The following is a 21,265-nucleotide window of genomic DNA, read 5'->3' on the forward strand; positions in this document are numbered from 1 at the left end:
TCCGGAGATGGTCCGGATGTTCGATTTTTGGAATCGTGACTTTCCAATTCTAAAATTTCGGAATTATGCGCGTCCACGGCAGCATTTAAAAACGCTCCGTACACAAATCCGACGCTGTCGTACTTCTTCTTCTTCCTTCTCCTCTCTTTTCCTCGCTCGATCTTACCGGAGGCGGAAATACAGGAAGGGAGCTGCCGATCGATGAGTGTCTCCAAGATTATTGTATTCACTGACATACAGTATATCTTTACAAATACGTATTCGGTTCTACATGTATTCTCGACTTTGTTTGGCGGGGTGCCGCAGGAACGGGGTAGAGCGCGCCATTCGACGTTTTTTTTTCGTCCTCGTCTTCCCCCGAGAAAAGGAATCTCTCGTCCATCCCGCCTCTCTGTTCGCCCCTTCGTGTGTCGGAAAAATCAAAGTAATCGCCGTTCGCGGATGTAGGATCAACATGGATCGAACTCGCGACGTTTGCCGACATTTCCCTTCAGTTCGTGACTCCGCGCGAACACGCGGAGACTATTTGCGTCTTGCCGTTTCCCTTTCCCCCACCTCTTTCCATCCGATCCTCACCGTTCGTCTGCCTATTTCTCTCTTCCTCGTGTTGCGGAACGAAGCGGATTTCTCGTCACACGTACGACGATATACACGCAACACCGAAAGCGTTCGTCTCTCTCTTAGCGAGCTATATCGCGAGCTACCGAACGCGCGCGGGCGAAAGCTAAAGCGCCTCTTTTGCGAGTTTTTTTTTTTACATTGAACGCGGAATGCGTCGCGACGAGATCCGAGCGAGCCTCCTCCGCTCTCCCCCCGTCGCGTTCACTTCAACGCTTCGCAACCGGAACCGACGGAATGGGAATTTCGATCGATTAATTACGCTGATGCTCCGATCGAACGGATATGAACGGATACACTAACGCTAATCTGCGCGAGTCGCGCTCCGAAAGATGGATACTCCGAAATTCTCGGTCCACCTTCGATTCGTGGCGATCTTTGGAATTGACTCTTTTGTTTTCCGATCCTTTGTGTCGGTCGTTCGACCCCCCCCGTTCGATTCTCCGATTCTACACGCAGAAAAATACGTACTGCGGCGTACAGGCTCCATTAATGCTGCGATTAATGCATGCATTCATGTCATTCCTTAAGTACAGTAACATCAGACATTTCCAATCAGATTATTCGTGCATCACGACAATCATCATTGTGCATCGATAACTTGATGAACCGGCGAAGCGGCAAATGTGATGCACAAATATTCAAAAATAACGCGCCTAATTGGAGATTTTCAATGTTACTGTGCTTAAGGGATGAAACAGCATTCATGAAGTCTGATACACAAATAAATATTATTTGTTTTAAGCACTTCGTAAATTTATGTGTCTGCAAATATATGTCACAAGTTCATCGTAAGAATTAAATTGTTATTATTAAATTTAATTAATTGTTCGAAATATATTCTAAATCTTAGGAAGTTTAGCACTTTAATCAAGAATACTTCATTAAAATCAAACTCGAGTTGTTTATTTAAATCAACCGAATTTAACTTTTCTTTCTTTCTCTGTCTCTTTCTCTCTCTCTCTCTCTCTCTCTCTCTCTCTTCGATTAACTTTTATAATATTCTGGGAAAAAGAATAAATGCTTCCTTTGAGTACATGACAATGAGCTTCTCTCAAATTTGAGGATATTTTAGAACTTTTGTCGGGAAAATATTCTCCGTTGAACATAACCGTTACTTAAAGGAAGGGAAGTAAACTGAGCGGTCGCTTTTCTTAGCAGTAGAATGATATTTTTCTGTGTGTATCTTTACGCGCTGACTCGACACCGACCGTTTTGTCGACGAACTTTCGCTCGTTCCCAACGTATCGAATGAAGCCGTGGAAGAGGAAAGAAGAGAAGAACCGAGAGAGAAGGTCCTCCGGATGCGCTGAAAATCACACTTATCACGGGGATTTCCGGGGGAACGCACGGAATAATCGACTGTTCACCGGATGAAAAGTCGCCGATGAAATACAGCCCCGAAATCAAGGCTGGCAAACTCGGACCAGCTTGTGAAGCTTCTTTTGACACCAGTTTGTCGGTCTAATTTCGGGACACCCTGTGTACGGAACGATCGTTCCTCGCGGTTTCGTTAACGAGAGAGGATAAAGCGTGCCACCGCTTAAGAGAGAAGAACCAAGGGCGAGCCGATACTCCGTGTACGCGGGATCTCGCGACGATCGATCCAACTCGACGAACATCGCCGTCGGATAACATCTACATTGTACTGGTAACGCGCGCACACTTGTCACACTCGCTTCCCGGTGCCGCCGCATTATTCGCGCGCGCGTACTCAACAATAATATTACGTACGATAAATATCTTAGACACGAACAGCAATACCCGGTCGGTCCGTTGTTGAACGGCACGACGACTCTGTACGATCTCGAACTACGATAACAGTGTCTACCGTGAAAACGTAAGCTCTTAAAAAAGTGTAAACCAACAAGGCGAAGGTTTTCTCTCCTTAACCCGCTTAATCGCTTCACGCACACACACACACACACTCACACACACACCGCACGATATTTCTTTCTTCATCTTCTTTTTTCTCTTTTTTTTCCTCGGTACTCCCCCTATTCTCTCTTCGCAAACAACTTTTTGATTAATCTCTCGTTATATTTTTTTTTCCTCTTTACGGGCAGGCGCGCGCGGCTTCGCGACGGGCGACCGAGCGCCGATCGCGAAACGCCGCGACACTTTCGACCGCCCGTTGCGTAACTTTTTATTGTCACATGTAACACTTATTACAACCTGTCACGAGTAGAGTTTGTCGCTCGGCCGGCTCGCATTGTTTCAAATGCGACTCCACGAGAACGAGCACACACGGTACGCCTGTGTGTAAATCAGAGGTACGTGGACACGTCAACGGAAAACCGACGGAAAACGAGCGAGGGGGGACGAGCCACGTCCTCCTCGGCGGTGAGTCTCGACTTGGAAACGACGCAACGGAATTCAAACGTACGCACGGAAACGCAATTCCCCTATGCTCTCGGCATAACGACACTTATTCGTCTCCTTTTTTCTTCTGCTTTTGGTCAAGCCTGTCCGAGACTGTTCGAATTGAGAATAGTACGCGCGTCTATTTTCACTCGTATTCTATTAACCGCTTAAATTAACATTTACATTGAAATTGATGTGTATTTAAGTATCCTGCGGGCAGATGAGAGGATGTCTCACTCGGGCGTGATAAGGTCGCCTGCGAGAGTCGGTGCTATTATTAATCCAAGAGCGTGACATGAACGCTTGTGTAACAACATTTAAGAAGGGTTCCCTCGTCCGCTGCTTTTCCCTTAATATCGAATGTAATATGTGTGTGTGTGTGTGTGTGTGTGTGTGTGTCCGGTATCTCTCGTAGGTGTAAGGTGTTGTTCGGCAAAAGCGCGCGGGCGCCGTCATGAACATATAGAAGTCATTTCGATAAACTCAAGTTCTCGCGTCTCCTTCAAGGTGCACGGAAAAGGATTAGTCTTAAATCAATGATTGATGTTCCCATGTAAGCAAGAATATTATAATCTTCTTGAAGAAGATTTTTAGCCTTGATTTGATTCAACTTGTATCGATGTATTTTTGCACGCATAAACGTTTACAAATGACACACTTGGCCGGAACTCTTTTTATTCATGTTTCTTGCTGTTTCAGGTTACGTCATTTAAAAACGCTTGATCGGATTAAATTAACGCGTCCACAGTCGTATTAAATGGCGCGATTTGAAACAGCAAGAAAAGTGTAGGAAAAGCCTCAGCTAAAATAACGCGCTTGGATTTACGGTGTACTCGCGCTCGATTAAAGACTAAAAATCTTCCAAGGATATTATAATATTCTCGCTCATTTATGACTGTTTTTTTTTTCTGTGTGGGTGTACACCGAATGAACGGACAACAAACGAACGGCGGACATAAAGCGGGTATAAAATATTAATATGCACGTTCGCGTCGAAACGCGCACGGATTTTCTTCGATGAAGGTTCACCTTATGAGCGGAATCGCAAATTCGAAACCTTTTCGGATTCGTGACAGATCTTCCGAATCGTAACAACGAAAGTTTGCACTCGCCGTTCATTCCTCGTTCGTTCGCTCAGCGCACAGTTTTACATTTCTGTCGGGTGTTCGCGACAAAAAGCGACGTTGCGCGCTTTCGCCGGATAAGCAAAAATAATCCGGTCGTCAAAGCGACGACAAAGCGGCGACGGCGACAGCGACTCGCGGACTCGTCGGTGCATTCTTTGTGCATTTGTGACAGCTCGGTGTATATTCTTCGTATTCATTCGCGTTCGATCTCTCAGCGAAGCATTCGGTAAAGTAATCCGTTTCGCAATTAAACGTTAACGCGTCAACGACGTCCGTTGCACGCTCGAGTGTGCGCTCTTTGGAAATAATGTCGCTAAGGTCAATTTGTGAGCGAGAGACGTTCGTGTCCTCGGAAGCGATGCCGCCGAAATAATACAGGAACGCGACGCGCGATAGTCGCCGTCGCCGCCGCCGACTCTTCCCTTCCCGTGAATCGTTTCTCCTCGGAGATTTTGATTACAATTTGATTGAGGTCGTACGACGTAATAATAATTACGAGGATATCGCTATCACAATGGCGCGAAGACAGTGGGTCGCGATGGAATTTCGATTCGACGGCGACCGTCTCACACGAACACGGGCAGTCTTCTGTCACACATCATAGGATACAATCTGAATTTCTTCAGCTCCTTCTTCCGCCGCCTTCTCCTCCTCCTCCTCGTCGTCGTTGTCATCGCCGTCGTCCTGCCCGTTTTCTGGTTTCTGTCGGCGCACTGTCTTCGTCACAACCATATCTGAAGCGACGGGGGGGGAGGGGGAAGAGAGAGAGAGAGAGAAGAGGAGAAAGAAATTAGTTTACGTACGAGAAAAACAGAGAAAGGGAAAGGCCGTGGCCTTCGATCTTAAGGGGGGAGAACAGTGTAGAACCTTCAAAAAATCGACTTTCTTTTAACATATTCCGATAGACGCACCTTTTTTTCAAGAGTATTCTCTGAAAGTTTGTGGTGTGAATGTTTGAAAAATTGATAAAAATATAACATTTTCGGTGAGGCGAAAACTTCGAGCGGTCGAGCGATAGCGGTGCATATACACTGAGATGAGTAGGACAGACTTAATGGAACGATGTTTGGAGGTCTTTCATCAAAATAACAACGAGAGCCTGAGTGATATGATGTCGGTGGACATTCGCGCCGAAAACTTTGTTCAGCGACACTGCGACGGTCAGATCGCCGTAAACTTGACAACAATATTATGCAATGATGCCGTATGTATCTCACGCACATTCTGGAAGAACTTGGCGTTTGAAATCGTTCAAAATCGTTTAAAATTGAAGCGAAAGATAAATTTTTTCCAAAGTTGCATAACTTTTGCAACTTTTTGAAAATCAAACATCCCCTACTCACAGACGGCCCTGGCAACGTAACTAAAATCGGAATATAAGACGTCTTATGTCCCGATTTTAAACGTCACGTCGCGCGGAGGGGCTCACATTTTAAGAATCTTGTCGGCTTTTCGATTTCAAATCAACCGTGTGACCGAAAACCCGTCAAGCTACCGTCCAGCGCCCTTTTCCTTTTTTCAACTTCTTCACGCCAGCTTTGCTGAGGGCGCCGGTATCGACATATCGGGCTGACTTTTTTTCATATTCACGCAAAAATACGTACCTCGTGACACAAATCGAATTTCATTTATACACGTAATTATCTCTAAACAAAATTCACAAGAGACCTTAATTCCCTCAGTCTTCACACCGTTCTCCCCCCCCCCTTCCCCCTTTAATTAACAGCGCCGAGATTAACGAGCTTATTGTTCACCTCCTCGCTGTTGATCACTAGTCAGACCTTCTCGCCGCTCGCCCGCCTCTCCTGCTGCTTCTCCTGCTGCGACCTCTCCTTCTGCTCCTTCTCCTTGCTCCGCTCTTTCTCGCGCTCCGCCTTCCTCTCCCTCAGCATCTCCATCCTGCGCGCCCGGTGCAGACTGCCGGACGGGAAGGTCGAGTCCTCGACGGCCGCGGCCGCGGCTGCCGTCGCTCCTCGCTCCACGGCCGTCTGCTCAATAAGTTACTCCGATTTATTTCCCAGGACGCTCCTTCGACGCGCGCGGAACGAGGGCGCGGTGACGGAGCGTCTTAGATACATACTTTGAGGATAAAGCTGGCCGTGGAGCTCTTCGCGATCGGGCTCTGCCCGGCCGTCGGATGACCGTGGCCGTGGCCGTGCGTGCTGAAGTAACCGCCCATCTTCGGCTTGATGTGCCGGTTGTGCATCTCCATGTGTACGATCTTCATGAACTCGATGCGCGCCGCCAGCTTCTGGATCTCCTCCTGTGACAGTTAGAGGAAGACCGGGTAATACCGGAATATACCGCGATTGCTAGAGCCTGTTAAGGATAACTCCTGTAAGGATGCCCGCTACAGCTGTCCTTCTATGATAACGACGTCGGGAACGAGGAAAATCATGCCGATCAATTTATGCGACAGTTTACGTGGGAATAAAAGAACACTTATTATAAGCGCGTGATGTTCCTAGAATATTATTCAATAATTGGAATAATATTTCATAATATTCTAAAAATGCTATGTAATATTGTTTAATATTATAGGAAATGTTCTGTCGATGTTATATGTCCACGTAATATCCTTGGCATATTATACAAATGTTCTTAGAATATTAAAGAAAGAACAAAATTATAATAGAAAAATATATATATATAAAAAATATATATATATTATTGGAGATCTACATCTTGAGGGTGCGGCTACCGGTGCCGTCCTACCGCATAGAGTGGTTGCCGGACCTCCAGGCGCGAGCTTTTCGCAAGCGCGAACCTATCTCTGGTGGTTCAGTTGCTCCTCGGTGGTGGCCGCGTACGTCGCGCCGCGGCGGTGAGCTCACCATTTCGCTCGCGAGACTATAACCACTAATGGAAAGCCTGTTCACTATACCTGAGATATCAAAGGACAAATCAAGATTGTCCGTCTGCTTTGATACAATTATTCACACGTTATTATCCGCGTGACCGGAAATACGTATAATACGACGTATGCATTTCCATGAAAGTGACGGAAATCCTGGCTTGTTCTTCGTTATCTCAGGTATATCGTATACCTTTTCCATTTCGTCCAAAAATAATACATGGCAATGTTGTACGGGCTACTTTTCGGTATATCGATGACGATGGATACTGGTAAAGGTTGTAAAAGTTTGTTAATGAGCACGATTACCTTAAGCTCTTCGTTCTCCTGATACAAGTCCGTCGTCTCCTCCGGCACCAAGCCGATCCCGTTCAGGGAGAAGCTCGCTGTGACGCCGCGCGCCCTCGCCCGACTGTCCCATTGATCCCCTTGGCCTCGTAACACTCTGATTACCTGAACAATCGAACAGAGAAGTGGAAATCTAGCATGCCTGAAGAAAAGGGACTGATGCGTCTGCAGTCGGAGAAGCCTTGAGTCTCGTAAGTTTACCGACGCCAGTTAACATGACGAACGTCGTCTCAGAATGCGCTTACGAATAATACGAACGCCAAGACTCGTGTAAGACTGGTAACGAGAGAGAGAGAGAGAGAGAGAGAGAGAAATAGACGGAAGACACGAGCGTTCTCTTACCTTAGGGCCGAACACGAGGAGGACCGTGACGGACGTGGAAAGTTGAGTCCGCAAGAAGCCCAGTACGTACTTGATATCCGGCCCGGCGCGGGGAAATATGAAGAGGCTGCGAATAACGAACGTGAACGATATGATATCGCCTCGCACAATCGCGCGAGCGCGCGCACAGACGTGATATTATTAATGTATATACTTCATTGTCTTACGTACTGAATGGCTATCATGGTTATGTTCACCGCGGCTATATTGTAAATGGCGTAACTTATCAAACGGGCTTCGTTAAATAGACTCTCCGCGTTTCGCACGTTGTAACATACCTTTATGCCCCAGGCGAGAAAGAGAATTTCACCTGTCCGCAGAGAGAGGGAAAGAGACATACATAGGCGTTACACGTTAGGGTTAGTGAGCGGAAGTCGTTATTCGCTCGTCGCGAGGACCGTCGATCGATGCGACGTGCGTCCTCGCGTGCTCCTCGCGCGCGCGAGGAGCCGAGTTTTCGCGCTTACCGATAGCCAAGCTGTGATCCCACCAGTTGTAAGAACACTGGTAGAACTTGAGATCGCGATTATCCGTGATCACCTCCGCGTAAGGCGGCGCGCTCAGAGTCCACGTGCCGAGGTAGATCAGCATCACCAGCAGGATCGGCACCATCCACTGCAGCAGCTGCTTGTCCGTCAGCTTGACCTTGTGGGCGCTCTTCACGCGATACGTGAGCGAAACCCTGCGGACGAAGAGACGAACGATTCTCTCCCCCGTTACTCTCCCGATTAAGCTGCTTTGCGATCAATTTCAACCGTATCGTTAACGCCCGACTCGACCGAAGGGTTACTCACCGCCAGGTCTTCATCAGCAGCGCCGTGTACGAGACGCAGAAGCCCATGTGCCTCGTCCACTTGGTGGCGATGCACGAGTACATGTCGAGAACCGGGAATATCGCGGCCATCTGATAACGGATAAGACGGGGAGGAGAGGAGCGTCAGGGTTGGCTCGCTGAAAGTCGATGAAAGACGGAAGAAAAAGCGCCCACTCACCTCGAGATACATCAAGGCGCAGCCGAGAAGCGTGATGGACAGGAAGATCGGGGACGCGACCTTGAACACCTTCAGCTTGCGATGCTGGTACATGTACGCCACCAGCACGATCGTGCCGAACGCGCAGAAGATGGAGACGGCCAGCAGCGTGATCCTGGAAAAGACGACGGTCGGATTAATTGAAGATACCGAGGAAGGCGTGATGTGTACTATCAAGTGAACGCGTACACCCGTGAACAGTGATTCGTTTTTCCTTAGATCTAGCGAAACAAGTCCCAAAGAAGTGCGCTTGTCCTGTTCTACCTGAAGGAATCGTCATACAAAATTCGTATGGGTGTCGTTGGTCGAACGTTGGGCAACGGCTGGCCAACCAATTAGTGCTGCTCGGGCTATTAGTATTAAGGATTAAAGATTGCGAATTAGAAATAGTAATTCGATGAAGCAAGTAATGTTGTCAAATACCGATTTCCAATAATCTAATCTAATCTATCTGGATTTTACTCGAATACTCAGTAATTATGCATATTAAGGGACACCTCGCCAATGATCTTGATCTTGACGTATATTGCGGATATAACTCTCCCGAGTGACCTTTCGAAGGTTCCAATCCGCGTTCATTATTTATTAAAAAGTTATTAATAAAGGAAGCTTCAGTTATTCTCGTTATCGACGATTAAATCTCTCGCTTCACTGAGTCTACGCAAATAACGGTCAACAAATTAAACTTTATTTCTAATAAATTTTCGCAAAGAGATAATATGTTCTTGCTTATATATGAAACAATGATTGCGTCCGTTGGAATATATATATATATATTTAATTTAAGTCTTGGATTGATACTTAATTTTTTCCGTATCTTTCAGACTTGCTTCGTAAGATTGAGGAAGGGGCGAATCATTACGGATATATTTATGCGATCGTCGGAAGGGGGAAGTGAACCTGAAGGGCCAGTTGTACGTCGCTAAGCAGGGCTCGGGCCCTTTGCATCCGGCGCATCCCGGCGCGCAGCGCAGACACTGGAACGCCTTCTCGTACGAGTCGCTCCTGTTTTCCTTCATCTCCTTCCACGCGGCTGCAACAGGCAATTGCGCAACTCCGTGATTGCGTGGTCTCGCAATTAAACGGGAGTTAAACGGGAGTTTAACGCGATCGAGGTAATGACGGGATGACGGGATAATTCCTGACCTTCCACGAGGATCCCGTCGAAATCCGTCTGGTGGTGGCTGACGCTGTAGAAGCCTTTCCGGCATTTGCACACGTACGCACCCTTCGCCCAACCGGCACCCACGCCGTTCTCGTTCACGCGGCTGTCCGGACCCTGGTACACGCACTGAAACCGGAAACGAGGAGTACTCTTTGCCGCCGTATCCCGGGGAACGTTTCACGTCTCGTTGGAGAACTCTCCGCGTCCCTCTCGGTGTCCCCGAAATTTTCCCCGTGGAGATTCGCGCACTTTGACAAATCGCTCGACACACACATACCTGCGTGGTGTCGGTGTGGCACTTGTGGGTACCCTTGAAGAAGGCGATCTGGTTACTCGTAGGAGGCTCGAGTCCGTCGTTGCTGTTGAGCGGAGGCGGCGCGTCGCACTGGTTCACTTCCAAGCTGCTTATGTCGACGTCCATGCTTATGAATTCTCTCACCCTTCAACGAGAAACGCGAAGGTCAGAAGGCGTGTAACGCATCCGGGATAGCGTGTGAAATTTCGTCGGGAGCCAAGGTGGCTCTCACTGAACTCCGATTAGGCCGATCGATGACGAATAATCGGCAGAATCGCCGAACCTGATTTCCAGCTGGGTGATCCGTCGTTCAGCGGTAGTCGAAAGATTCACAATTAATAAGATGAAATAAATAAAAATTAATAAAACAAAACAATTTCTCCTTATTTTAACAAAACAGAAAGTGCGAGTGACACTTAAGATTTTACTAGTCGAGCCATTAAAAGCTTCTGACTTCTAATCACCGAACGGACCAATCAGAATTTAGCAAAAGGCACACAGAAACAAAATTAGTGTCAAGATTCACATTCTCAAATATATAAGCAAGAATATATGTACGAAGCTAAAACTCTAACACGAAAAACTTCTCGTTTATGTGCGAGAATATGAGCCCTGAATCGATATTAATTCCTTTCGCTCTGCGCACTTAGAGCCGCCGAGGTGAACAATGAACTGTGATGTACCAACCCGGGTCGGACGTCCGGTGACTTGACGTTGACGCTGTACGAGATGAGCCAGCGGCGGGTCTTGCAGGAGAAGTACGGGATGGTCCACCAACCCCTGTAGGATTCAATCGGCGGTGACTGCATGAATTTCGGTGACCTGGGATCACAACGCAAAACGCCACAAGCCGCCATAGAAACTTCGATCTCTCTCTCAATCTCCCTCAGTGTAAGACACACGTGATTTCGTGCAACGAGTCGTATACGCCCGGCACTTCACGGTCATCCCCGCTGGTAGGCTGCTGCTGCACGATCGACCGAACAAAAAGGTCGGCGCGCCTCGCGCGGATCGCACATTCTTGCGTTCCGTTGTCGCCGTTATATCGAGTTTCTATGACCTGCCGCTCATACGGGGTGATGAGGGATGATGAATGATCGTGGAGCGCCTACAGGACGAGCACATGCGCGATTCTCTTCCGCGATCGCGATCACACACCGGCGGATCGCGGGATACGCCCGGAAGAGAAAGGCGAGACGTTAAGCATGAACGACAGTGGTGCAAGAGAGTTAAGAGATTCTTCGCGTGATCTCGGTGCGTATGCCTCATGTGCGTCCTCATGCGTACGTGCGTATGCGTGCGTGCGTGCGTGCGTGCGCGCGCGTATACACGAGAGATAAGTGGGGTCTCTTCGGGGGATCGATTGTGCGTCTTCGTCGACTTTTCACATCTCTCGTACTTTCGTTTTATGCGAATACGGTCTGTCTGATGAGAGCGTAACCGGGGAAATTTCTGTTCGAAAACTGTCACGTCAACGATTCTCGAACGAACAGGTAAGAAGGATGTTTCTCTACAATGCATTGTACAGAAGATCATCGTCCGATTTTCGCTGGGAAACGACGTATTTAATGACGGACACACTGAGAAAAGGAAATTGAAATTTCGCGAAGTTTCTTATGAAATTTTCCTCGTTATTTATCGGTTAGAAGAAACTTGACCGCGATGACGGAATACATATTTTTGTGAAATATATACCTAAATTTTTCTTTTTCATTAGTTTGTCAGGTATATAATTTTACTTCGCCGTATTTAAATAAACGTTTATTTCTGCGAAATAATGTGAAATATTGTACTTCACAAATAAATTTTTATATAATTTATACAAAATATATTTCATATAATTTTTATCAATTTTCAAGTTACCCGATCAAATGGGAATTCACTTTTGTAATTTTCACCGTATTGAGATCACACAATCGACCCCCAGGTTTCTCAGAGTCGAAGATGAGACGAGAAATTTCGAGAGAGAAAGAAAGAGAGAGAGAGACAGAGAGAGAGACAGAGACAGAGCTTTGGCTTCTGCGAGACGAGTAAGGCTGCGAATGTGCGGACAGTCGATGCGGCGAACCTTAGCTCGGTGCTGCCGCCGGCGTTCTCGAACCAGGGCAGGCTGGGATCCGGCTTCGTGCCGGGCTGGAGTGCGTGGCTCTCGACCTTGGTCGGCTCGCCGACGCTTCCGGGGCTGCGCTTCAGCCAGACCGCGGCGATGACGGTGCCGGTGGACGAGTTGAGCGCGATCACCCTCGCTTCCACCGCGTCGTCCACCGAGACGAGCAGCGACTTGGTCAGGGCGTCCAGGAGAGCTGCGGGTGGGCGATCTCGTCAGTCGTCGGCGCTGTGCCCTTCCTCTCTCTCTTGCGGATGCGCGCAACAGGTAGCGGGCGAGAGAGGAACGAGAGAGAAAAGCGGAGCAGGTCGCGTCGTTCACCTCCCTTTCTCACCTGCGGCTGGTACTCACCGTTACGTCGCGTCGCCTCGGCGGCGCCGAGGTTTTGAAGCACCATCGCGGTCATGTCGGCCTTCTGCCGCGCCGTGTCGTAACGTCTCGGGTCCAGCTCGACACCAGCCGGCAGCGACTTGAAGCCCACCGTGTTCACGCACACCTCGCCGAGGGAGCCGGTGGACGCAGCCTCGATCACGTCCAACGCCTCCTCGATGGCCGCCTTGAACGAGACGAACCGCCGATCAGGGAGACACTTCGCGAGTCGAGAAGAGGAACTTAGGGGTGGAGTGGAGGTTGGCGAGTTTAACACTCTGTGTGATTCGCTGTTTCTCGCTCTTTAACGATATATATGTAATTCGTGGGTCGTTTGTGAACCACTTCTTTTTTTACGTACAGAACATCGGGAAGAAATGTTTTGCCGATTGTTTCAGGTCTCTACTTTCTATCGTGAACGTTGTTTGTAATAGAACGTTGATTAACCTTTAATATTTGCAACGTTTTTCCTTTTAGAAAAGCACGGAAGGAAGCGATTTTTATATTTGAGAAAATTCACAACTTTTATACGCGTTGAACGAAATCCCTGTAGATTCACATTTTTGAAAGACGACCCTTCACAAAAAGAAAAAATGGTTTAGCTGATTCTCGCTGAAAGAAGCATAATTATGTGGACGAATGAAAATTGTCACTCTTCGGAAACAAAATGGTATTTGAGAGAAATAATAAACGAATTCAACTTTTGCCCGGGGAATCGAATAAATAAATATAAATTCATAACAATAAATTAAGAATGGAAATAAGCTAACGGTAAATCAAAGTGAAATAACGGTAGCTTAATAAATAAAAACTTCAATCCTCACATTAATAAATATATTGCGTCAACACGTGATATTATGAGAAGAAATATTCGTGCTTGTAAGAGAAGGAAATATAATCTTTCGCTAACGCGGTGTGATTCGCGGGTCACTTCGGGAATACTCGTGACTTTGCTCGCGCTCGAAACTTCTCAGTACATGGAGAAAACATTGTACCGGAATTATAGACTGAAATTACTCAGGTGTGCGTTGTAATCTTTAACGATGCGTACAACGAAATGCAATTCACTAAAGGTTACAACTTACATCATAATTTCAGTCATAACTCCGCTGTGCAGCGTCGGAAAATGTTGCGGTAATTTTCGCTGCAATATTTCCTCCGTGTAGATTGACGAAAACAATACAATAAATATGGACCCCCCCTTATCGCCCGTTTCCTTAGATAAAAATTCCAGTCCTCGAATTTTCGCTCTGAATTTAATGAAATTTCACGATCTCTTCGAACGTTCGCTCTTCCACAAATGACCCACGAGTCGCGCGAAGGGTTAACAATCCGGTAAGGACGAACCCGTTTCGCGTCGAGCGGAGGGTCGTCACGTGCGGTCGTCGTGAGGCTCGCCGCCGAGGATGGTTCGGCCGCTCTCGTCACGCAGGCCATCATCGTCATCGTGGTCACCGTGGCAGCGAGTAGGACCGAGAGCCAGGACTCGCCCATCCCGTGCCCTGGTCATTTGTTCTTGTAACGAGGAGAGGAACGGAATCTCCGAGAGATGTTCGATCTTTATTGCGGAGATCTAATGTCTATGTGTGTGCGAATCGCACACGGTTACCGAGTTACCGAGCTAATCGCAGAGGCTCACCTCCCGCGGCGGTGGCATTCAAGTAGCGGCGAGCTTGCGGCCCGCGTGCTCTATGGGCCGCTCGTACGCCCTCGCCGGCGATCGTCCGGGCATGTTCCCACCACCTGTCGCGAGCCGAGTTCAACGGTCCCGCCGATCCTCCATCGACGGCGAATCGTCGTCGCTGCGACGAGGCTCTACGGCGGACACAGAGCGCACGATGCTTGACGCGTTGCTGTTGTTGTCGTCGCTTATATTTTCTCATCCTCGTGCGATGGTAATTTGAGAGAGAGGGGGAAAGAGAGAGAAAGAGAGAGAGAGAGAGAGAGAGAGAGAGAGAAAGGGAAAAAGGGAAGAGAAAGAGAACGAAAACGCGAATCGATCCCGGAAGTTTTACCCCCGATGCAGCCCGTATATATATGTTTGTGAATGTGTGTGTGTTTGCACCGCCGGTAAACCGTGTGAGCGCGCGGATAAAGATGTATATCCCTCTCGTACCGCGGGTATTTAGCTATTTTAAGCGGCGACACACGCACGCTCTTCAAACGGAGTCGGGAATATCACTGGCAGCGAAGGCTATCGGCCCGGTGGTCACTCGATTTCGTCTCGTTTCCCCGGCGTGTCGCGCAAAATAGAACAGCCGGCCTCTCGTACAGGCGAGTCCATTTTCCAGCGGCTTACCTGCCCTTTGACAAGCGACACGTGAGGTTCGCTCAACCTTGAATAAACCCCAACAACCCTCCGCCGTCTCCCCTCCCCCCGCTTCCTCCGCAAACGCCCGTCCAAGTGCGTCGCGCGAGAGATCGGCTCGCAGCATCGACGGCAACGTCGTCGACGCAGAACGAGCGCGCACCGCAAGCGGGAGAGAGAGAAAGAGAGAGAGAGAGAGAGGAGCGCGAGGGAATTGACAGAGTTAACGGAGAGGAGTCGTCGTTCCTCATCCGGAATCGGCTCGAGGTCGGCAATTAGTCGTCGGGGGATAATTAGCCCCCGGCCGACGACGATGAGGAAGCGCGCAATAACGCGCTTCGTGGATGACGATGACGACGTTGAATCGATATACGGGAGACGATCGGAGGGGAGAAATCGAGCGAGGGCCGTGTCGCGAGGGCTATCGCCGGCGAATCGTTCTTTAATCGGCGCCGAGATCGATAGCGCGCGATGGCGCGCGCGGATAGTCGATTCGGCCAACCCCCTTCGGAAGAGCAGCCCCTTCCTGTGCATGTGTATGACACGTGCGTATGTGTGCGTGTGTGTGCGCGCGCGTTTCCCTACGCGACGCGCTATCGATCACTGAAATATTAACGACGTAACACACGACGCGCGTGATACGATTTGCGGTGTGGATCGCGCACACCGCAAATCGCATTAGGCGGCATACCGCCGCGGCTAATTGCGTCAATCAGCGGAGCGAGCGATCTCTCGATCGGCCTCGAGCAGCCACATCGTCGTCCTCGTCGTCGTTCCGCACGGTCATCGTCGGGTCGAGCGACCGGACGTAATCGGGGCACCGATTCGCCCGTCGATTCCCATTCGAAGCCGACGACGCTCGGTACTCCTCGCGCCGCGATCTCGCGATTTACAGTGTTTTTCTAACGCGACGAGGTCGCATCGTCCGTCCGTCCGTCCCGTCTATCCGTAGGCAACAGCCGCTATAGCGCCGGTGGAAAACGATCGATGCAGCCAGCGGCGGCACAAGCCACCCCCAGAGCTCTCTCTCTCTCTCTCTCTCTCCCGTCGAGTAGCGCCGTTTCGCTCGTTTCGCGTCGCATCCTCCTTCCTCTTCGAGTTGCTCCTTTAACATTATTTCACGCGCGGCACGCGCGCTGCTCCAGACGCGACGGCAGTGTCGTTTCCGAGCGACGCCGCCGGCTCGTGGACCCGGACCGACGGATCGACAGGATCGAAAGCGTCGCGAGGAGGAAAAGAAGGGAAAAGAGGAGGAAAAACTGTTGTCTAGCCGGCCGTTTGCTGAACGGCCCGGTCGGACGGGCGAGGATCATATCGCATACACATACACGCGCGCGCGCTCTCTCTCTCTCTCTATCTTTTGTTTTTCCCAATCGTTTTTTAATCGTTCTCTCTCAGACTCTTGTGCGGACTGATCACCTCACGGTCCGAAGCGTGCCGCTTCGACCTCGGGCCAAGACGAGAGGCATTTGGTCTGTTCTCTTCAGCTGAACTGACTGCACCAGTTCGGGAGATTTACACACAAGCGTGGGGATCTCACACATATCCCAGGCAGAACGAATGTCTAAGGGATGTCTCAAAAGTATCGCTAAAAGCCGTTCTATTTTGTTTCAGATATCTTTCAGACGTATTTGATTAGAAAAACAATTTCTTCTAACTGGAATATTATTCTTCGCACGTTTCGATGTGTAAATATGTAAATTCCTCGAACTGGAAGCGCAGCCGGTTCAGCCGAGAAGCACAGACCATTGTTTACGTGTAGGCAAAGTGCTCGTTGAACTTACGTAGAAAGGTTGCGCGGAGGCGTATCCTTACGCAGGTCGAGGCTACCTGTAAGCGACGGATATTTCCATTCGCCGGAACCATGACACTCTGACGATCACTGAAACGGGAAGAATACGAATCTATGGAAGGAATACAAAACGCACCGCGATGGGCTCGCAAGTACGGCAGCTTCTGCGATCGGAGAGACCGGCCGATATTTTCCCGTTTCTCTTCCCTTCCGAAAGACCGACGGATGCTCGACAGCACCGACGTCGCCTTTATCCTCCCTCCATCGTCCTCAAATTGCCATCGATTTCTCGCGTATTATTGTATTGTTATGCAAACCGGCGATCTCATCAGAAACGCAGATCCGCTCCGGCGTTCACGGGCGCGAAGGGATCGCGTCCGCCCCGAATTCCCCAGCGCGAAATGCGAGTCTCCGAGCGAAACGCGCGAGTCGGACCGCCGGAAGGAGCGCGTCGCGTGCGAATAAATGGCGCGCGCCAAAAAGGAAGCGGACGGAAGGAAGGACACTGCGCTTCGTGCAACGAGCGAGACGCGCGGGATCCGCGGCGCTTCGCCTCATTTTCGAAAAGGAAAACAAGAAAACACACACACTCTCTCTTTCTCTCTCTCTCTCTCTCTCTCTCTCTTTTACGCTCTGACACATACATAACGCATTACATAACGTGATAGCTCGCCCGTACATCGAAGTGAAAATACGCGTATGTGTGTGTGTGTGTGTGTGTATACACAATTGAATATCTTTTATGCAATGATTTTGTTCGTTTCGGCTGAAATAGATTGCACTTTTATTTCGCAGAGTGAAACAAGTATGTAACTTAGCGGCGAAGGAAAGAGGAACGAAGTTCCGGTGCGACATTAAAGGCCAGTTTCACAACCTCCGGTTAATTTGGTCGACTGATTATTCCACCTAAATTAGCCGATCGCATTCGAGCGGAATTGATCAGAAAGAACCGATCACACGGTTGACACTCGATCGGTCAATTAAGTTAATCGGAAGTTGCTGGTGAAATTCGAATTCATCCGAAACAAACGGGCCAATGTGAAATTGCAAGTGCCCACACGCGCACACGACGCGAATGTTCAAAAGACATCCTGGAGACGTTCCAGAGATGTTCGAATATTTCCGGCACGTCTGTAGAATGTCCGTTGAACATCTGTGCTATAAAGGTGAAAGGATTCAGCCGATTCGAGGGATCGTTATCGTCGTAAAAGCACCCCCCGGTCTACACGCGTCTCGAGGTGTCACGAAGCTGCTGTACGTCCAGCGGACAGTGAATAATCACCCACTTACCCTCGACATTTAACGCCTCGCTTCCCGCGTGGACGCGTGCAAGAGGTACGACGACAACGACGACGACGAAGGGCTGGTGGACGACCTGGAAACGAGGTAATAGCTAACGGACGAACCGGTGGCAACGACGCCGGGCGCGCGATTACTCGGCCTCGGGGATACAGCCGGCGGATGTAGGCGCAGGAGATACACAGCGCGACGGATGGTGCGGCAGCCTCACGAGCGCAGGAGGAGGACCTTCTCCGGACGAAGGTTCGCTCATGACTCCGAAGAGGACTTAGCTGTGCGCGGCCGGGACCAGCAGGCCGGGACCGGGGTCGCCCGTTGGGGCGTGCGCCCTCCGCGAAATCAAACTTCGTCGTCGGCCGATCAACGTGAGACTCGTCAAAGCGCGTCCTCGACGCGATGAGAGAGAGAGAGAGAGAGGGCGCACCGCCGAAGAGGGAGTCCCGGCGAGTCTCTCTCTCGAGTCGGCTCCCGCGCGCGCTGTGAGGCCGGCGATACCGACTTGCGCTCAGCCTCCTCCTCACAGGTTGCATCGCCGCGCGAAAGCGCGCGTACCGCACTTCCCGCGCATGCCTCCCCCTCGTCGAGATTGGAAATAGTATGTAGGTCCAGCACGGGCGGGAGTAGAGAGATGTATGCTTGATCGAAATTCGAATCGCTCGGAGGCGCGTCGCCGCGCGCGCGGATGTCGAAGGCCGATCATCGCCCGCCCACGCTCGATCGCCGGGCGCGTTGTCGACCGGCCGTTCGATCGGCCGATTGAGTCGGCGGATTCGTCGCGGTGAGTGCAGAGGAGGGAAGCTCCAGGGATGTTGTGATACTACCGATATAATACGCTGGTATATCGATACTCGTTCCTTCAATACCGAGTGTCCGTCGATGTTTTACTTTTTCTTTCGATATTCGCACGCGTATTAGTTCGCCGTGCCCGTACGTGCTTTGCTTCGATACTCGAGAACAGTCGATCAGTCGAGATATCGTGCATATTTGCTCCGTGAAAATCAGCGCATCATGCAACTCATGAACCTATCTTTCCTCATGATTTCGGTTACGTTCGGTTTACGGTTATTTATCGATTGCTGAGGCGCGAAAGCGCTCGGACATTATTCTTAGTGCGCGGAGTCGATCACGAGTGTCATTTTGTGTATATTGTTTGATTTCCACGCAGACCGCAATCATTTTTGGCGCACGATTTCTCACTTCTCGACGTCATCGAACAGTCATAGCGAGGACACGGGAACTTTAACATATCTCTTTTAAGGTTTTTGGATCACAAACACGGTAGAAAGTCTAGTGCAGAACGTAGAACCTTTATACCATAATAAGATTATTATGCACGAAACCCTTAAAAAATAGCTTGCAAAATAAGCACTTCCCTGATTCCCTCCAATTTGAAGTCTCGATACCAGCAACGGTATCGATATTTTCGTCCCGATACTATATCAATAATGATATCGACAATTTTAATTAGCCGCCCGTTTCAATATTAGCATCGATACTTTCATGGTGTCACAACATACCTGGGGAAACTCTCTCGGTCTTCTCAAGGTGCCAACTCGTGAGACGCTCGCCATTCAACGTGGTCACGTGATTTTAATCCGACGCTAGCACCAAAGAAGAAAGTTTGGAATTTACTTAGCTTTTAAAGCTAAGTCACGTAAATCCGGATCCATAATAGGTATAATAAGCTCTCAGTCTTTTGTTCTAAACAGTGAAATATAACGTGATTCCTGACAAAAAGGAATCGCATAATTCTCAGAAAAAAAAAACTACGCGCTAAAACGCTGCCACGCGCTCCTTTCACGCGTTTTTCACTATCCAGCAGCAACCTTGATCACGTGATGCATTTTAACACTGAAAATGAGCGTCGAGCGTGAAAAGGCACTTTCATGTAAAAAAAGAAAAAAAAAGAAAGTAGACAGTAACGAATGTCAGTCTCTATCGTGTTTTCTATCGATTTTCATTCGCGATTTCGAAGGATAAGCGAAGGATAAGAAGGACACGTGAGCATCTGTTTTCAGGCAAGCCTTACTCGCACGATTACCATGGCGACCACCAGCGACGTCAAATTATCACGAAGTAACGGTCAGCCGTGGGGCTTTCGGCTCTCCGGTGGCGTCGATTACACTTTCCCGCTAACCGCCGTCAGGGTAAGGGCGTTCTCTTCATGTTCCCGTTAGACTCGCCTTCGGTAGACACGCGATATTTACTCGCGCCTCGTCTCGCGCGGTGTATCGATGTACTCCGTCCGATGATGCTGCCGCCGGGTGAACCCGCGACCGGCTGTCATCATTTTTGCATGAAGCTGACGCGCCGTACGCGCATTATCGTTAAGTCTGTTACTGCTTGTTCGACAAGGTGGCGATCGGGGGTCTAGCTGATGCGGCTGGCTTGCAAGCGGGTGACGTGATCGTCAAACTAAACGGGGAGCCGATAAGCCAGCTCACACACGCGCAGGTCCACGATAAGCTCGTCGGCGCCGGCAACGACTTCGTTCTGTCTGTTGTGCGAGATCACGAGATTGTGCGACAACAAAAACAATAACAGAAATAATAATAACGATGATAATAATAATAATAACGATAGTACCTATCGATCGCCCTTGTTCGTCGCGATTTCGAGCGAGCGTCTTCTCATGCGGCAATAATCTCTCCCGAAAGAACGAGAAGTCATCGCGCTGCTTACAATACGAAGACCCGACGCTCGAACGGGGAGTCACGTTGTAACGTAGATAAGAGCTGGAATAAAGTTTGTGAAAAACGCCGACACCGATACTTTTGAGCGTGCCGAGTCAGCGGCTCGACTTGACAGCCATGACGCTCCAACCCCCCCTCCCCTACGCTCGCGTCTGGCACCAGTCGCGATGATCAAGGTCTATTAGTATATAGTTGCGAAATCGTGTCGCCGAACGACCCACATCGTCATCAAACGCAATATCTTGACTCGATCGATCGGGCGCGACGGGGGAGGTCGGCCGCAAGCCTCGTGTTGAGATTAAGCAATTGGGCAATTCGTGAGCGAGTTTTTCCTTCCCCTCTGCCTCCCCCCACCCCATCTACCTTTTTTTTTTCTTTTAATCAACCGCGTGATTTAATCGCGGCCGAGTGAGGATAAGCTCCGGGGAACTACGATTTCACTTTTCTCATATTCACATAATTTATTCTCGCTTTTTTTTTTAATATATTAGATATTACTCGTAGAATATATATA

The 21,265-nt window shown here is 49.3% G+C and overlaps 2 protein-coding genes across 14 annotated transcripts; one reads left to right on the forward strand and one right to left on the reverse strand.

Annotated features, from left to right (window-relative positions):
* Positions 1–202: 202 nt before the first annotated feature.
* LOC106746728 (probable G-protein coupled receptor CG31760) lies at positions 203–18,599 on the reverse strand. 11 transcript variants are annotated; one of them, XM_014623620.1, is made up of 19 exons: positions 18,050–18,509; positions 16,752–16,849; positions 14,299–14,474; positions 14,007–14,174; positions 12,642–12,846; positions 12,252–12,486; positions 10,871–11,005; positions 10,166–10,328; positions 9,870–10,014; positions 9,624–9,756; positions 8,685–8,838; positions 8,487–8,596; positions 8,160–8,374; positions 7,864–8,002; positions 7,654–7,759; positions 7,273–7,416; positions 6,190–6,372; positions 5,864–6,100; positions 203–4,843 (listed from the first exon to the last, which is right to left on the reverse strand). In XM_014623620.1, the coding sequence occupies exons 4-18, from the start codon at positions 14,151–14,153 to the stop codon at positions 5,885–5,887; spliced, it is 2,430 nt and encodes an 809-aa protein (XP_014479106.1). In that variant the 5' UTR covers positions 14,154–14,174; positions 14,299–14,474; positions 16,752–16,849; positions 18,050–18,509; the 3' UTR covers positions 203–4,843; positions 5,864–5,884. The 11 variants fall into 11 exon arrangements, with proteins under 11 accessions (XP_014479106.1, XP_014479107.1, XP_014479108.1 ...); XM_014623621.1 differs by having other exon boundaries at positions 14,007–14,217; XM_014623622.1 differs by having other exon boundaries at positions 14,007–14,161; positions 14,277–14,474.
* A 149-nt stretch (positions 18,600–18,748) lies between these two features.
* On the forward strand, positions 18,749–20,821 carry LOC106746731 (PDZ and LIM domain protein 3-like). 3 transcript variants are annotated; one of them, XM_014623636.1, is made up of 3 exons: positions 18,749–18,836; positions 20,077–20,205; positions 20,414–20,821. In XM_014623636.1, exons 2-3 carry the CDS (start codon positions 20,101–20,103, stop codon positions 20,597–20,599), a joined length of 291 nt encoding a protein of 96 aa, XP_014479122.1. In that variant the 5' UTR covers positions 18,749–18,836; positions 20,077–20,100; the 3' UTR covers positions 20,600–20,821. The 3 variants fall into 3 exon arrangements, with proteins under 3 accessions (XP_014479122.1, XP_014479123.1, XP_014479120.1); XM_014623637.1 differs by having other exon boundaries at positions 18,822–18,894; XM_014623634.1 differs by lacking the exon at positions 18,749–18,836 and adding an exon at positions 19,642–19,733.
* Positions 20,822–21,265: the final 444 nt, after the last annotated feature.

Source organism: Dinoponera quadriceps, unplaced genomic scaffold (assembly GCF_001313825.1).
Source record: "Dinoponera quadriceps isolate SergipeBrazil2010 unplaced genomic scaffold, ASM131382v1 scaffold1565, whole genome shotgun sequence".
Taxonomy (NCBI): domain Eukaryota; kingdom Metazoa; phylum Arthropoda; class Insecta; order Hymenoptera; family Formicidae; genus Dinoponera; species Dinoponera quadriceps.

Coding starts and splice junctions, on each gene's coding strand:
- LOC106746731 (XM_014623636.1), top strand. CDS start 20,101: ATGGCGACCACCAGCGACGTCAAATTATCACGAAGTAACGGTCAGCCG. Junction 20,206..20,413: donor TCCCGCTAACCGCCGTCAGG/GTAAGGGCGTTC, acceptor TTGTTCGACAAG/GTGGCGATCGGGGGTCTAGC.
- LOC106746728 (XM_014623614.1), bottom strand. CDS start 18,588: ATGCAACCTGTGAGGAGGAGGCTGAGCGCAAGTCGGTATCGCCGGCCT. Junction 14,162..14,298: donor GAATGCCACCGCCGCGGGAG/GTGAGCCTCTGC, acceptor ACAAATGACCAG/GGCACGGGATGGGCGAGTCC. Junction 8,839..9,623: donor ACGTACAACTGGCCCTTCAG/GTTCACTTCCCC, acceptor CGTCTTTTCCAG/GATCACGCTGCTGGCCGTCT.